The sequence below is a fragment of the Uloborus diversus genome, chromosome 4, assembly GCF_026930045.1.
Source record: "Uloborus diversus isolate 005 chromosome 4, Udiv.v.3.1, whole genome shotgun sequence".
Classification (NCBI taxonomy): Eukaryota; Metazoa; Arthropoda; class Arachnida; order Araneae; family Uloboridae; genus Uloborus; species Uloborus diversus.
The window spans coordinates 156,272,398-156,287,955 of NC_072734.1; the positions used below are offsets into that span (position 1 = coordinate 156,272,398).

The 15,558-nt window shown below is 34.4% G+C and overlaps 1 protein-coding gene across 1 annotated transcript in view; it reads left to right on the forward strand.

The window, feature by feature from the left end:
• LOC129219785 (E3 ubiquitin-protein ligase MIB1-like) overlaps positions 1 to 15,558 on the forward strand; it is a 126,157-nt gene that overhangs the window by 95,381 nt on the left and 15,218 nt on the right. The window contains exons 13-14 of the mRNA XM_054854085.1: positions 14,069 to 14,201; positions 14,818 to 14,904. Coding sequence (XP_054710060.1) covers positions 14,069 to 14,201; positions 14,818 to 14,904 — 220 coding nt within the window. The remainder of the gene's footprint in view (positions 1 to 14,068; positions 14,202 to 14,817; positions 14,905 to 15,558) is intronic.

Consider the following 15,558-nt stretch of genomic DNA (forward strand, 5'->3'; position numbering starts at 1 on the left):
AAAAGATATTGAATGAAACAATCCTCATATAAATTGCCGATGATCGAGTAACCCGCGTGTATGAACAATGAAACTCGTGCCACGGCATGATAATTTGACAATATGTTTTGGTAAAGTTTAACATGCACGGAAAGGCTTTATTGTGACAAGGCTGAACTCGATCCGGTAACTTAACTGTTTCACTGGTAAGGGTAAGACTCACTTCAGGAAAATGAAGAAACGAAAAAATGGTCAACAATGAGTGCTACCTACTGGAGTTTATTGTTAATCTACTAGAGTTAGGTTTACGGTTTCAACTATCAAAATATTACCTAACAGGCAGTTGCTTCGTTCAAATGTAGAAGAGTAGAAGCAATTTTCGCCCGTCATACCTTAACGGATGACTTTTTAGTACTATAAAAAAAAACTATTTTATATTTAAAGCAAATTATTCCGATTGCGATGTTTTTGTGGCAACATTTTTTTCTGGTGCTTTCCTTTCTTCAGCTTTATAGTATAGTTAAATTGGAATCATTTTAGTCAAGAAATGACCATTCTTTGCTGTGGATTTTTCGAAACGATTCTAGGACTGCTTCACTGCTACTTATCATTCTTGTCTCAAATGTGTATATAACCCCTTAAGCCCCCAGTGACGTAAATCCTCATTTCGCAAGGAAACAATCTTGAGTGCTACAGCACCGTAATGTTCCAAAATCCGGAAGGCATATTCCCGCCCACCGTCCTCTGACACGCACGATGACGGTTATTGAAACTGACTCGCGGATGACATCGCCTCCCGAAAATCCAGCCTTAACTCGACATTCAAAAGGCTTTTCCAGAGTCATCCGCCTTGTCATTTGTCGCCAATGACCGCGTCGCTATATTGCAATCCTTGTCCCCCCCCCCTCACCCCCCGTTTACCCATCCTCTCTCTCTCTCCTCCTTGAAAGTTTTAAGAACCCTTCTCTTTCGTGGTCGAGAATTCGTTGCCAGTTGATTCCGTCAACAGCTCTTCAGATCTGGGTTTGTTTCGGAATTGCTAGAAATGACTTGCTTTAAGAGGTGAATAGTTTTGGCGCTGGTCGGGGAATAAATTGCTAAAGTGAAATATTTCACTATGTGGTGTAGCATCAAGGGTGATTGCATTCCAGCGAGAAACCAAAATTCCGCTTGTTTAATGTGTGTGTGCATGCACGTCGAAACCAGTATTCAGTTTTTTTAGGATACTAATATCAATATTGTGTAATTTAGTCGAATGTTTTTATTTAATGTCTTCCGATTTTTCCATTTAATAATTGCGGGCGGAAAAAGCACGTGTTTCAAAAAAGTATACAATTTTGACCAGTAACGCAATCCTTTTCGAGGTTAATATTCCACCCTGTTCTCTTGTTAGAATTTTCTGCGGAGAGAGCCTATATCCCACAGCAGATTTTAAAATTCACCCAGAACTACGGTAAGAATTCACTGTTGGACACAACATTGTAACAATGATCACTCCATATCCAATCTCTCCGTATAAAAGAACTCGATCCATACCTACATGACAACACCATCTACAGGGCATAATTATCAGACACTGATTGCTTAGATTAGTGTCTCTTGAAATGAATGTTGTGGTAGTTTAATTGCTGTTTTTTTTTTTTTTTTTCTATTTTTGATTAGTTTTTCCAAAGTTTCTGTTTTTCTGTCTCCCTGAATTTATCTCCGTCATATTTTTAATGTTTTAACGCATAACACTTTTATGCCTTCTTCTTTTTATGGTTGGGGTTGATAAGGGCGCATAACGTGCTGGTGGCAGACCCTTCATTTCAAATTTTTTCCAGGGGGTGGGACAAGTAATACAAACAGCAAAAACCATGCCCACTTCTATGTAAAAACAATTTTTCAATGTCAGCTGGGCAATTGACTCCCCCCTCCCCCAATCAGTCAGACTTCGCTGATGGTATTCGAATTTTTGTCAGATGTCAAGAATCATTGTATCAGCAGAAATCGCCCCCCGCCCTTTGCCCATGAAAATAAAAAATAACAACCTAAAAGAATGAATAAGAAGATGAAGAATATGATTTTTAAGCTTCATTGTGTCATTGCACGCAATTTTGAATGGTTTCATTTAAAAAGTTAAGCTATAAAATTTTTAAACAATTACCAAATGCATCCTGGCTCTAGTACTGAAATAGCATATGTTTTAAAAGTGTCGTATTATTTGACTAAAACTACTATGTTTGTTGTCCAATTTAAAGTTTAGTGCTCATAATTCATTATCTCATCACTGGAATTTTAGTTCAATCTTTATATGATCCCTAAAACGAAAAACTCAATTTATTTTTTTTTACAGTAACACTCCGGTATATGCTGTATAATCTAGAGCAAAAATTTAAAACTGCCCGACGAAACATTTTTCCGCTTTTAGAGAATTTCTGTGTTGTAATTTGATTGCCATGTAATCATTTTCTCTGTAAGTTATTGGTAATCTTCTTTATGATTGTCGTTAGGGGAAGTAATGAATTTGCTGTTTGGCTGAACATTATTGCTCTACTTTCTCTTCTTGCCTTAATGCATCAAGTTTTATTAACTACCTACTTTGAAAGTTTCTCAATAAAAGCCTTTCGATATCTTTGAAAAATGTGCCACAAAAGAAGGAACGTCGTAAAATGTATCGCATTAAACTTAGCGAAGTGATTGATGGTTACTCTGAATTAGAAAAGAAAAAAAAGTGGGGTAACTTACTGTTACTGGAGAATCCAATATTAGTTCCGTTATTGGTGTGGAACTTCTTGCGTTGCGTTGATTTATTTCTGCCAGAATTCCATACTTCATCACATTCCATACGGATTGAAATTTGACATATGGGATATAACGAAGCACGGCAGCCTGGACAGTTCTGATGATTTTTTTTTTTCTTTTTATGGTCGCTTGTTTCTTAGTTTCTTGAATCCATCTCTGGGAGCGCTAGAAATAGAAATCTAAAAATAATGAAAACAGGAGATGAAATATGCTGAATTTTTAAATGAAGAAAAAATAATAATCCAGAGTTTATTTATATATATATATATATATATATATATATATATATATATATATATATATATATCAGAAATATTGATTTGAATAATTGAATGCTATGGGGTATGGGACCACAAATCCAGAATGCTCGGGACCATGACCTTTCTGGGTTTCAGAATTAACCAGATTTTGGATTCTGGCTCAAAAAATAGTGAAAACTCAGTATTTGTCACGTTTTTCCTGTTAATGTTTCGCAAAACGTAAAATTTGAACAATATTCGCTCTCTACCGACCACCTCAAAATTCTACGATTAGGCAGCAAACTTTATGTTTATTTGTCTATTTTGTTATTATTTTTATTTTATTTTTTGAGATGTTCAAGCTGTAAACTTAAACTTTGCTTTCTGGAAATTTGTCTCATTCAATAAATAGTTTGTTTCCACGGTTATATGCTAATATCAAATCAATATCGATGTTAGAGATTCCAATAGACTATTTAATGTTTACTTGAATTTGAAATATAAAGACGAATAATAGGGGAAGCTTGCATTGAAAATAAGAAATACGCCTCAAAAATTTAGTCGAATATTTCCATACTTGGTGCTTTAAATTAAAAATGTAGCATCGTAGAAAACGGGAGAAAATGTATTTGGAATTTCAAATATTTGCATTTAATTTTTTTTTTAATTCAAAGTGCCAAACATTCCAAATGTTGAAAATCAAATTAGTACACATCTCTTCTGTCCCTACCATTTTCCATTTCAACCTTAGAAAGTATTTTTTTTTCTTTTTGTGAACTTAATCACTATTGTGATCTTTATTGTTCTGGTATACATCACACTTCCCAAACAAATTGCACTTCTGTAACAAATGTCCTGGAGTATTTTCACGCCTTGAATAGTACCTTGGCGATAGCTCTGACCTAACTGTATTCAAGGTGCTTAAGAAACACCCCTTCTCTTTAACAAGAAACGAGGTTGTTTTCAGATTTACACTTGATTTGTGAAGTGGCCTTTCTGAAATTTATTTCTGTTAGTTAGTTGTAGTAGCGTTTTGTGTAGCAGTATTATAATATTATTACTTTTCTTGTTGTCTTTTCTTAATGCGTGTACGATTAAACTTGTTTAGATACATGAATAGATAATACTGAAAATAGAGCTCTCAAATGAATAATATTCATATTTTATAACGATTAGACAGTGTAATTTCTTCTGGTCCGAAACTCTTGTGTGCCACATTTCAACTGTCATGAAAACGGTTCTCTTTCTCTCTCCCCCCTCCCCCCAACCTGCATCATTACCTTTATATTTATTATGATAACTAATCCTTCAAAAAGATTAGTTACTCAATTTTGGTATAGTACTTAGCTTTATGCAGAAAAGTGATCAAGAATAATTTTCATTAATTCCTTTATTATTTTTATTAAATGCATAAAATATTAACTGTTTACTGCTTTTTATGATGAACTGTCTGTTACAAAATTTTATATTTTCGGGAAAATTTTACTAAGTTATTCTCTGACCGCTTCAATATTACGCGAAATTTAGTTAACTTTACTCGAAATTAGATGCCTGCTTAAATAATGTGTGGCTTTTTCTTCCTTATTAATTCTAAATTCTATTAAAACACCAACACTAACGAAGTTTCGTCCTGAAATGTTTTTAATTACATACACATTGATTAACTTTTCGTTTTAAGCAGTTCTGATTTTTTAAGAAATTAAATTTTTCTTCTTTCGGTCGTATTTTTTAAGATGTTGCAGGCAAATTTTATAGAGGTAACGGGATTTAACGGTATTACCATATTCTGCTCTCAAACAGATGAGTTCTCCTACCCTTTGTGTACTAGTTGTCTACAAATTTTTAATTCTGGCACTTACACCCTTTTTCTTCCAGTTGCTTTAATTTACCAACAACAATATCAATAAGTGATTGATATATTGGTTTAAAAAGAAAATCTTACCTCTGACTAATTGGTAAGCCGATTCGTCACAAATATTTACTTTGATTTTACCGTTATCCAATCCAGCAATCTTTCAGCAGTGGGGACTGCTCGATACCTATCGGCTTTTGCTGGAAACATTTTGTAAAAGTGAGGCCTATTCTACCAGTAAAAGTTTTCCCTCTCGAGGTAGGAGGAGTATTTTGACCCTGCCAAGGAGGGGAAGTCTAAATCAGCCAGATTGTAGACCCACATCTCTTCTTGGATTTGAAAAAAAATAGTGGGGGAGTTCTTTCTGAAAGTGGCGCCGTTGAACCGTGCTTTCATAAGAAAAGCCGCGGCAGCATCTTGTATCAACCCCTATATTCTGTTAACTAAAAGGTACCGCTGTACTTTTCGTGTTTTTGTCGGTAAACTTAGTACAAAGGGTTTTTTTCTCGCCCGTTGATGCGTTATTGCTATTTAACCCGATTTTGAATACTTTTAGTATTTTATCTGACTTTAAGGAGCTTGACGTTGGTTTTGCTTATAATCAGAAAATGATCCATTTTAACACACTCTAACCAATTTGTTCTATATTCCTTTGTACGAATTATTTCTGGAACTCTGGTAAACGAGACTACTCCACTCCGGATCACACAGATCAAAATGCCAGAGGTTATATTGCAAAATTTAATCCTTTAAGCACCGTTATGGGCCATCTGTATCCCCAAGTTCAATTTATCATGTAAATTATCGAGTACAAATTATAAACTGCATTTTCCCATATCATTTTGACATTAGAAGCTTAAATTTAGCAAAAAATAAATTAAATAACGGTGCCAGCTTTTGTATTGCAAAGCTTATGGCCCAGAAAGGGCTATTGGAATGCACTCCCGCATTCCATTACACTGAACCATTTGTTTCTACAATTAAATTTTTGAAATTTTCAGATGTTAAACACGTTAAGCATTTTTTGGAAGGGGGGAAAAACTATTTTAAGGTGGATGAGCCAAATAAAGCCTAGTAGTTTGTTATCAAAAGGGAAAAGTGTTTTGTCCAAATGGAGCCTGATTTTATTTTAAAGAAAATTTAGTTTTGTCAACTGTATTTTACTAGTATAAAAAGGTTGTTAATTGTTCTAGTAAACTTAATTTATATAGTTGACGAATTGAAAAGAAAAATCGTTGTGTACCGTCACTTTTTCCTGTTATTCAAGGCCATGATTGGCATTGTTAGGATTCCTGTGTTTTTATTAAGACATCGAAGGATAGTGTAAAGGATATCATTCTGTGCTGCATATGTGCACGAACTGCGCGAAAGGGGTTTAAAAAAATAATAATAACGACTTGTTAGTGTCCCGAATGTGACGATTGATCTTTCTCCTTTCCATTGAAGCAAATGCAGAATTTTTGCTAATGTTTTTGAGTTTATCATTCTTTTTTCTTTTTTAAAATTTTTATTTGATGAATGTTAAAAAATTGGAGACAACTGAATCTTAAATGAGCGAGATATTAGACCGTGAACCTTAGGTTGGTCTTATTTGGTGCACTTACCTTATAAATGACCTATAATGGTGCACAGGGGAAGGGGGTTATAGCGCAAGTTGCGCCATCAAAATTGGGGGGGGGGGGGGATTTTGTATATGTTTTGATTTATTTATTTAAATTTATTTATGGATGTATTTTAAATTTAAGTTATTCATTTTATTTTATTCTGTTTATATTTCATTTCGTTTATTTATTTAGTTTATGTGTGTATGTGTCATTGGCGTAGCACAGAACTTTTTTAATGAAATAATTACAATAATAATTTAAAATGAATAAATAAATAAATAATATTTTTTAAAAAAATAATAAAAAATATTTTTTAAAAAAAAGAGAGAAATAAAATTAAAAAAAAAAGAGCTAGAAAATAAAAAAGGAAAAGAAAGTTGAGCTTTTTTTTGGAAGGGGGGGGGGGGAATTTGAGCCATTGAACTTGGGTTGGGATGGGCACCCCTAATGTTGCAAATTTGAAATACATGTTGGCCACACGTGTTTTGAAGCGGCAAGGAATTTTTTCTTCATCACAAGGAAAAACAGTATGCAAAAAAAAGTTTAACTCAGAAACATGTGTTTATATTTTTCCTTGCAAATCCCCCCTCCCCCTCTTTGTCTTCCAGTGTACTGTTGGAGCAAGGGTAAAACCATTAGCATTTCACATGCAAAATAGTTTAAAATTTTTGGATCAAACTGTTAACGCATTCGAGAACTGTGTATTAAATTTATTTACAATACGGCAGTATAATTAAAAGGCTGATTCATGTCGTGATCTCTTTTCTTTCCCTGCTTACCTAGAAACTTTGCGTGAAAGATGACTCAATGTATACCCGACACCACGTTGGATTAGTTCTCATTCCAAAAGTACACTAATGACTTTCCAAAGCCCTTGACAGTTGTGCGAAAAAGTTAAAAAAAAAAAAATGTCGGCTGCTAATAGCATCGTTAATTTTGATATAGGGGAGCGTTCTTGCTGCATCCAATTTGTCAATTCTTTCTGGAGCAAAGAACAATTTTCATTTATCAATATTTTGTAGTACCTAGATTCTTGTTTGCTGTTTAAATAGAAAGCAAAATGAAGATAGGTCGTCTGCAAGAAGTTCGACTAGAACATGACTTTCTTTTATGCGAATACACAAACCTAATTCTTTAATACATTGCACAGGTTAAAATAATGAGTAAATAAGTAAAATGTATAAGTCAGCTTTCATAGAATGTTAAAGAATCATGTCCTTCTTTGACGTCGTAAATGAAATGAAAATCTAAATGTCGTGAGAAGATAAACTCTTTTTTTTTTTTTTTTTTTTTTTTGAGTATCTTATTACATGTTAGAAATATGAAACAAATCCATCAATTATAATTCTGTTGTAACATTTCTAAATATAATTAAGCAAAAAGAAAACAAATTGGCAAGATAAATTAAAAACATCTTTGTGGCTTTATAATAAAGTAGTATATTTATGTAGGAATTAACTGCGAAATGAATTAAATATTCTACTAACTACCTATTTAAATGATGTGTCTTCAACTTTTCTTTTTCAGATTTCTGTGCTTATGTTTGAAACTTATAGCGGAAATATGCTTTAATAATTTTTGAAAAGCCTTAACATTATTTTATCATCACTTAAATTGGTGTTTGTGACACAATACATCACTTACAGTTCCTGACTTGACATGGTATAATGCATTAATCACAAATGGTGATGTGGAACCTTATGAATTAATTTTATGTATACGTGCAACGTGAATAGAAGATTGTGTAATAAATCTTCCATATCGTGTGTGGTTTACAGTACAGTTGTAAAAATGGTTTTGAGTTGCGAATTTCAACAATGAATATTAGGTCTTTATCTCATTTCTCCCCGTAATTATTTGGCTAGCAATGTAAGGTACGTTAATCTGAAGAGGAGAAAATTTTTAATTTTTATCTTTCAATGAGTCTTATATTTCCCTCGGTAAAAAGATATTACAGAAGCAAAAATAATAATGTAATACATAATTATAATAACTGAGCCCGGATTATATGCACTAAAAATATTTAAAATATGCATATGCACTAAAAATACCCAAAATATGCACTAAAAACTAAGAAGTATACGCTAAAAACTAAAATATATACTCTAATATTTTTTACTCACTCCAAGAAAGATGTCACATCTGAATATAAAAAAATAGCTCTTCTACTTTTATTTTGTTGCTAAGGTTGTAAATACATATTGAAGCAAAGAATATCCTTCCAACTTCTACAGAATCTCTATTAAAGTAAAGACAACTCTTGTGAAATCGTAGTAATATGTATTTATTTTTTAAAAGCTTTTATTATTAGCATTATTGATCTTACTATGAACTATTGTGTCTGATTTCTGTGCCGTGTATTTTGCACGAAAAGAAATAATTTGTCATCAATCAAGTTTCTTTTGTGTCAATTTTTTGTGCTTCTTCTCACCCCAAAATTAAAGTATTTTGTCATTTCTCCATTCGTCCTATCTACTTGCTTGATCCTTCATTTTTCGAATAGAACCCCGATTATATCGCGGGGATTGTGAGGCATATGCATAAACTAACAGTGTTTATAACTTAGAACTTAGAGTATCATTAAAACTCATACAGGAGGATAGCTAGTATATTTTCTTTGACCATAAAGAGTTTGGAATGGAACTAAGAAGCAGATATCGTCCATGGAAAACTTCGGACATGCAAAACCAGACACATCGCAAATGAAAAATGTGGGACTTCTCTACATCTAAAAACGCCTAGGACGAGGGAGGGGGAAGGGTTATGGTGCAAACTGCGCCATTGAAATTTTTAGAGGGGTTGTTTTGATGGGTATTTTTTACTTTTTTTTTTTTTTTTTTTTTGAGAGGTCTCTTGGTTTGGGAGGGTCTTTGCGATATTCAGGGGGGTGCGCCCTTGCTCTTAGGGGGGATGGGCACCCCTGTAAAACGGGTGACCACGTGAGGTCCATGCCATCGAAATTTTTAGGGGGGTAATTTCAGAGCGTTTTCGAACTCATTTTGGGGAGATGCTTGTTCTTGGGAGGGGGACGGTATTGGGCACTCCTGCTTAAAATATCGGGGGACATGCTGCCACCCGCGTTATAGTATACTTACTGCTGACATGATGGTAGAAAAAAGCGTACTTACTCTTCGATCGCTGGATGCAGGTTAAATCCAAGTACAAAAATGTCTCATTGCTTGAGCCGGAAAGTGATAAGCGAGAGAAAAGTGTGTTTGGGCCCCACATCCGGAGATGCTTCAGCTCTGAAGACAGACAGAGGCGCCTCTGTTCGCCGGTCTCGGCGTGTTCTAATTGACTGTTGTCCCCCCGAGATTTGCCTCTACTTCGGTGCAACACTAGAACACTCTCAATTGGGCTGCCTCATCTGTGGCTGGGGTTGACCATGCTGTTGCTGATGTCATAGAATGTCCCGTACGCTCCGTTCTTCTCTCTCTCTCTTTTTTTTTCCTCCCCCTCTCCTCCCGTTCTTTTTTTAATCTCTAGTAGTGAATGGCGGTTATGATACGTGGATAAGTTTCTGCGCGCGTGAATCTCGCCAAGGCTCAAAGACGTAGAACTCAACGCAACGTATAACGTTTCAAATATTCATGAGCGCCGTCGATAACTTTACAAATTTCACTTGACCGAGATCTTTTAATGAACCATTCAAGGGTTTTTTTTTTTTTTAAATTCTTGAACTCGAAATGTGGAAACAATTCTTGTGCTGAAGTATTTTTGAATTTGACGAGAAATACCTACAAAAACTACTTCCTGACACATTTTCTCTCCTTATCTCTTCTTGGTCACAAAAGAATTTTTTTTAATTTATCATACGCGAGATTGACAGTTAACATTAATTTCTTATTGTAAACTAACAACGACCCTTCATGAAAAAAAAACTTATTTCGCAAAGGCTTGAAAAAAGCAACTTTCACTTTTTTTCAACCAGTTTTGTATTTGACTCTTCCAAGGACGAATTCCAGCAATCCTGAGGTGGACTCGGGTTCACCCTGAGATTAAATTTTGGGAAAGGGGGGGGGGGGGCGAAAGTTCTCAATTTGCCGAATGGAACTCCAAATTTTGCCGAATAATAAAATACAGGTATGCACACACAGGTACATGTAATGAAAAGGGACACTCCGTCATTTAAAAATTGCTATTGTGTCTCGATATTTGCCGAATGGTTGGTCAAAATTTGCAGAATTAGAAAAAAATTTGGGAAATCCCAGTGAACCTCCATCGGGTCTCCCCTGGGTGGACTATAGCACCATAAGCGCCGATTGTACAAGCTGCTCCCTAAATTTTAAAAGTAAAGGGATTTTGCCCCTTCAGTTTTCTAAATTCAAAATTAAAAGGATAAAATTGACCGATTCACGAAAAATGATAAAATTGATCGATTCACGTGTTAAATGCGAGAAGAATCAACTTAGTAAGTGTGCTGTATATATTATTCTCATGTTATTTCATAAAAATTAAAATGTAGCTTTGAATTAGAAGAAGGGAGAGTTTACCATGTGAACATGTGTCCCGATTTTGGAGACCGTGTCCCGAATTTTTTAGAGAAGGCCTTTTAATCAGCAATGACCTTAATATTAAATAAAAGTCAACTTTAGGTGCACCGCCCCTCTAACCTGCCCTCCCCCGTAATTCCTTTGATGCACTACTTTTTTGGTGCACCAGCCGCCTATGCGACAGCTTTTGCAGAACTGACATTTTTTGTCGTTTTTTGTTATTGTTCCAAAGTTCCGACGCATTATTTTTCATAACTGTTGCCTTGAAAAGCAATTTGGCATACGGGCTTGATGATATATCTGTTAAGGTCAATATAAATTTGTCAATTCATTTTTTATTGGAAATTCCTGTTTTTGATCCTTGTTATAGAAGTTGTTACTTACGTATCCCATCCACTCACACAAACTATCTGCGTACGCACTTTCAATCAACTTGGCGCTTGATGTATTAGCAATAAAATTATTAAGATAATAAGAAGAGAACTTGATTGAAATGAGACTTGTAATTTGTAGTCTTAGTACTGAACTTTTGTTGTTTGAACATCATTAAATTGCGATGTTTATTGTAGTTATTTATGAAGTACACTTCACTTTAAATAAGTTTTTGTACCTTTTTCCAAGTGATGTGTCTTTAAAACGTTTGGGAGTCCTTGAAAAGGCGAAATGAGGTCAATTATGGATACCCATATCTTACCAATGGATTCCATATACGGAGACAGGAAGCATAATCCCGCTCTCTAAGCTATTTATACCCCATCGGGAGATGTATTGTGACTTGAACTCCTTCCTATTTCGCTTCATCCGTATGGTCTTTGTCATAAGGCTCTGAAATTATTTTCTTATTGAAGTTTGCTTTAGTTCAAATAAAAATGCTTACACATTGAAACCTGATCTGTTATTCTCTTCTCTCTACAATGGGATTAAATTAAATTGTGGAGGAAATCGTATCACAGAGTTGTAGGGTTTAATTTTTTGTAGAGTTTTTCCAATTTAATGTTTTGTTGGAAAGAAAGTGCGATTTGCGAGGCGTTTAGTATTAAACCCAGTTCATTCAATGAAATTTTTAAGTCCCCCCCCCCCCCCCGCGCCCCATAATTTGACACTTTTTGATCTGAACACTATCGCGCCTCAAAGCGATTTTAAACGAATTCCTATCAATCAGGTCGAAATCCGCTACTGAAAACCAAGGGGGAGGTCACCGTGACCTTCCAAAAGTGTCCTTATTCTGCAAGTTTTGTCTGACGATTCGGCAAAGTTATCATCATTCGGCAAAGTGAGAAACCACATGAATTTAATTTGCATATGAATGGGCAAATAAAAATAAAATGAGGCTGATTTTTCTTGAAACCACCACAAATAAACTATTTTTATTTGTAAGTAATTAAACAAGATTACTTTTTAAAAAATATTAATTTTATTTATTTATTTTTAAATAAAAAATAAAGAAAAAGAAATTCTTTTGGAAAAAATAAGTTGGCAGCGCGTGGAATTGTTTTTTGCGTCTTCCTGTAGTTTTTTTTTTTCAATGATTGAGCTACGCTTCGTTTATTAATGAGCGAATTTATGGAGGGCATTACCGGCAGTCATTTTAGTATTACTTCAAATAACGGCAATAATTAATATTACTCTTAATACCCCCCCCCCCCCCCCCGCCCTGAACCTCCTGGGGCTCTTGTCGTAAATCTGTCGTTTGTATACTGATCAGTGTTCTAAACTTATTTAGCATCATCCAATCTGGTTCGCCTTGCGACAGGATTATGAAATGATATTTAACCTATCTGGTCATTTTTTTTTACAAAATACAGTGCTCGTTAGTGCGTCATTACAAACGATGTGTTCTTTATATTTTGGCATTGAATATTTATCCTTTTCTTCAATGAAAAACGCAATCGCTGTCAAAAAGAATTATTTTAAATTTCAACTTGAAAGTCTTTGAACAAAAGCGAAGACATTACCACATTATTCTTCCTTTTACGCTGGTGAAGTTATTGATTCGTGCTTATTTGTCATTTTAGGCGAAAATTGCTTCCCATTAGATTGAAAAATGTAATCGCTGCCAGTTCTCTGCTTCGCGTGTGCGCTGTGATGGCTGGGATTCAGGGTTTTGATTATGGCTTATTAATGCAAGAATTACTGCTCTTTGTGGAAGTCTAAAGCAATAACAGTTGTCATAATTCAAAATTTAAATGAAATTTCCGTAAATATAAGCTTAAAATTGTTTACAAAAACGTTTCAACGAGCAAAATCGTTTGTTTGCGCAAAAATTAAGTATTGTAAACGCACTAGCCCGTTGTAACCGCGAAAATATAATCCTCGGAAATATTTAAACAATGTTTTATCAACTTTCAGTTCTGTTGATATTCAATTCACGAAATTTTCAGTCCTCAAAATCATCGATATTTTCATTTTCGCAAAATTTGCGGCTTGCGAAAATGCATGTTTTTTCAGTATGCTATCTGAAGTTGTTATTGTCTCCCATGTTTCTTGGAAACGTCTGTAAGTTGTGTTGATTCGTTGCTTGAATCTAATATAAAATTTGTGGTTTAGTGGACTGAAGTTGTTAATGCATGAAAACCGTTCTTTATGAGAAACTTTGAATGGAGGAATAGTCTCCTTTCAAAGGAAAAAAATAGCTGTTGAAAATCCTCTTTCCAAAATTTGAATATGGCTACAGTTAAAAACGAGAAAAACATGATTCCCTCTTACCCCTTATGGCGATTAAAACTCAATCAGTGCCAGTTTCTTTAACTCTCAGGGTCTGTGTCTATGGCTAAGTTTTGTTTTCATTCCTGTGTTCTTTTTTGAGAAAAGCAACCATGCCCACCAAGAACAACATTCAATTGCTTCCCCTGCATTTGAACAGCTAACAATTAAACCTAATCGGCACCGATTCAAATCGACAGCAAGTAGATACCGTCAGGTTACTTGTTGCGAATGCCCACAGGTTTTATCCTCACTATTCGAATTGGAACTGTAGCTTTTCAATTTCTAAACATTCAACAACATATTTAATATAAAAGTACACAAGATTAAACACTTCTTCCGATTTCGATTTGTGTTGTTGGGTGAATGAATGTGTTATTTTATTTCTTTATTTGTTTATTTATTTATTTTCAGTGCAATGAGAATTCTATTGTCAAAACTTCCACGTTCTTGGGTTGTTGATGAAAAAAAAGACGATGGCTACACAGCATTACACCTTGCTGCATTGAACAATCATGTTGAAGTTGCTGAACTTCTTGTCCAACAGGTAATATTTAAAATAGTTTCATTTGTTTAATTTCAAATACTCTAAATAAAATATTGTATGATTTTAGTTATATTTTGTTGCTATAGGGGATGTTGCGAGGCATGTTGCAGTATACATTCTGTAATTCAGCGTTCTGCCCCCCCCCCCTGGTGTGAAAAATAAAGCTAGTAGATGGAAATTTTGGAAGTTTAGAGAAAAATTGAGAATGGTTTACTACTACTTTGAAAAAGCTCAATTTTGGAAAGAAGAGAATGCAAATGTATGGATGATTATAAAGACATCTGACTCACCTAAAATTTACCTTATAAACACCTCCCCCTGATTAAAAACACTTCTGTTATATAATCAGCGATGCCCACCTGGGGGCGAGGGGGGGGGAGGGTGAAGGCTGAGCGATGGAAATTTTTATATGGGTGGTGTTTTGGGAGGTACTTTTCTCACTTTTGGGGAGGGGGGAGCCTCTCACTCTTGAGGGGATCTTTGCAATATTTGGGGCGTGCACCATTGCTTTTAGGAGGATGGGCGCCCCTGATATATTCATATATATATTGCTGTATTGTAAAACATATTGTACATTTATTTACCCATGTGCATTTACCTTTTTGAACTATTTTAGGGAAGAGCTAATATGAATTTGCAAAATGTCAACTTGCAAACTCCATTACACTTAGCTGTTGAGCGCCAACACACACAAATTGTTAGAGTAAGTAAATTATTTTCAATGTCTCATGCTTTAGGAATTTTTAATTTGTTTCTAAAAATTCCAATTTTGTTTCTTATTTTTCTAGTTTTATGTTTAACGATGCTGTTGATTAAAAGTCTTAAATGATCAAGTTAATCTATTTTTTATAAAAGCAAAAATAGGATTAGAAAGATTTCTTTGTAAGTTTTTGGAATTACAGTAGAACTCCAATTATCTGAATTAATTGGGACCGTACCCCATTCGGATAACCAAAAATTCAAAGAATTAAAGTTTTTGAGGAAAAATGGTCCGTTTTAAGAAATTACTGTATGTATGTTTAAATTGGGAGAAAAAAAATGATTTTAAAGAAAAATACTTCTACTTAATTTAAAATCGATGCTTTACATGTTTAGTAGTGTACTTACATGTGCTGCACATTAGAAGCCCATAATAAAACTGCCCTATGATATGGTGACTTATCATCCCAATAACATTCACACTGAATTTTAACCTCTTTTTTTTTCTGAAATACTAGAAGCAAATTTGTATAATCAGCGATTGGGGTAGTCTGTGTTCGGATAATTAGAGTTCTACTGTATAAGTTTAGTTTTATAGCTTATTGTCTTTGCTTATCATGGAATCTTTATTTTCAAGACCATATATTTTTTAATTAGA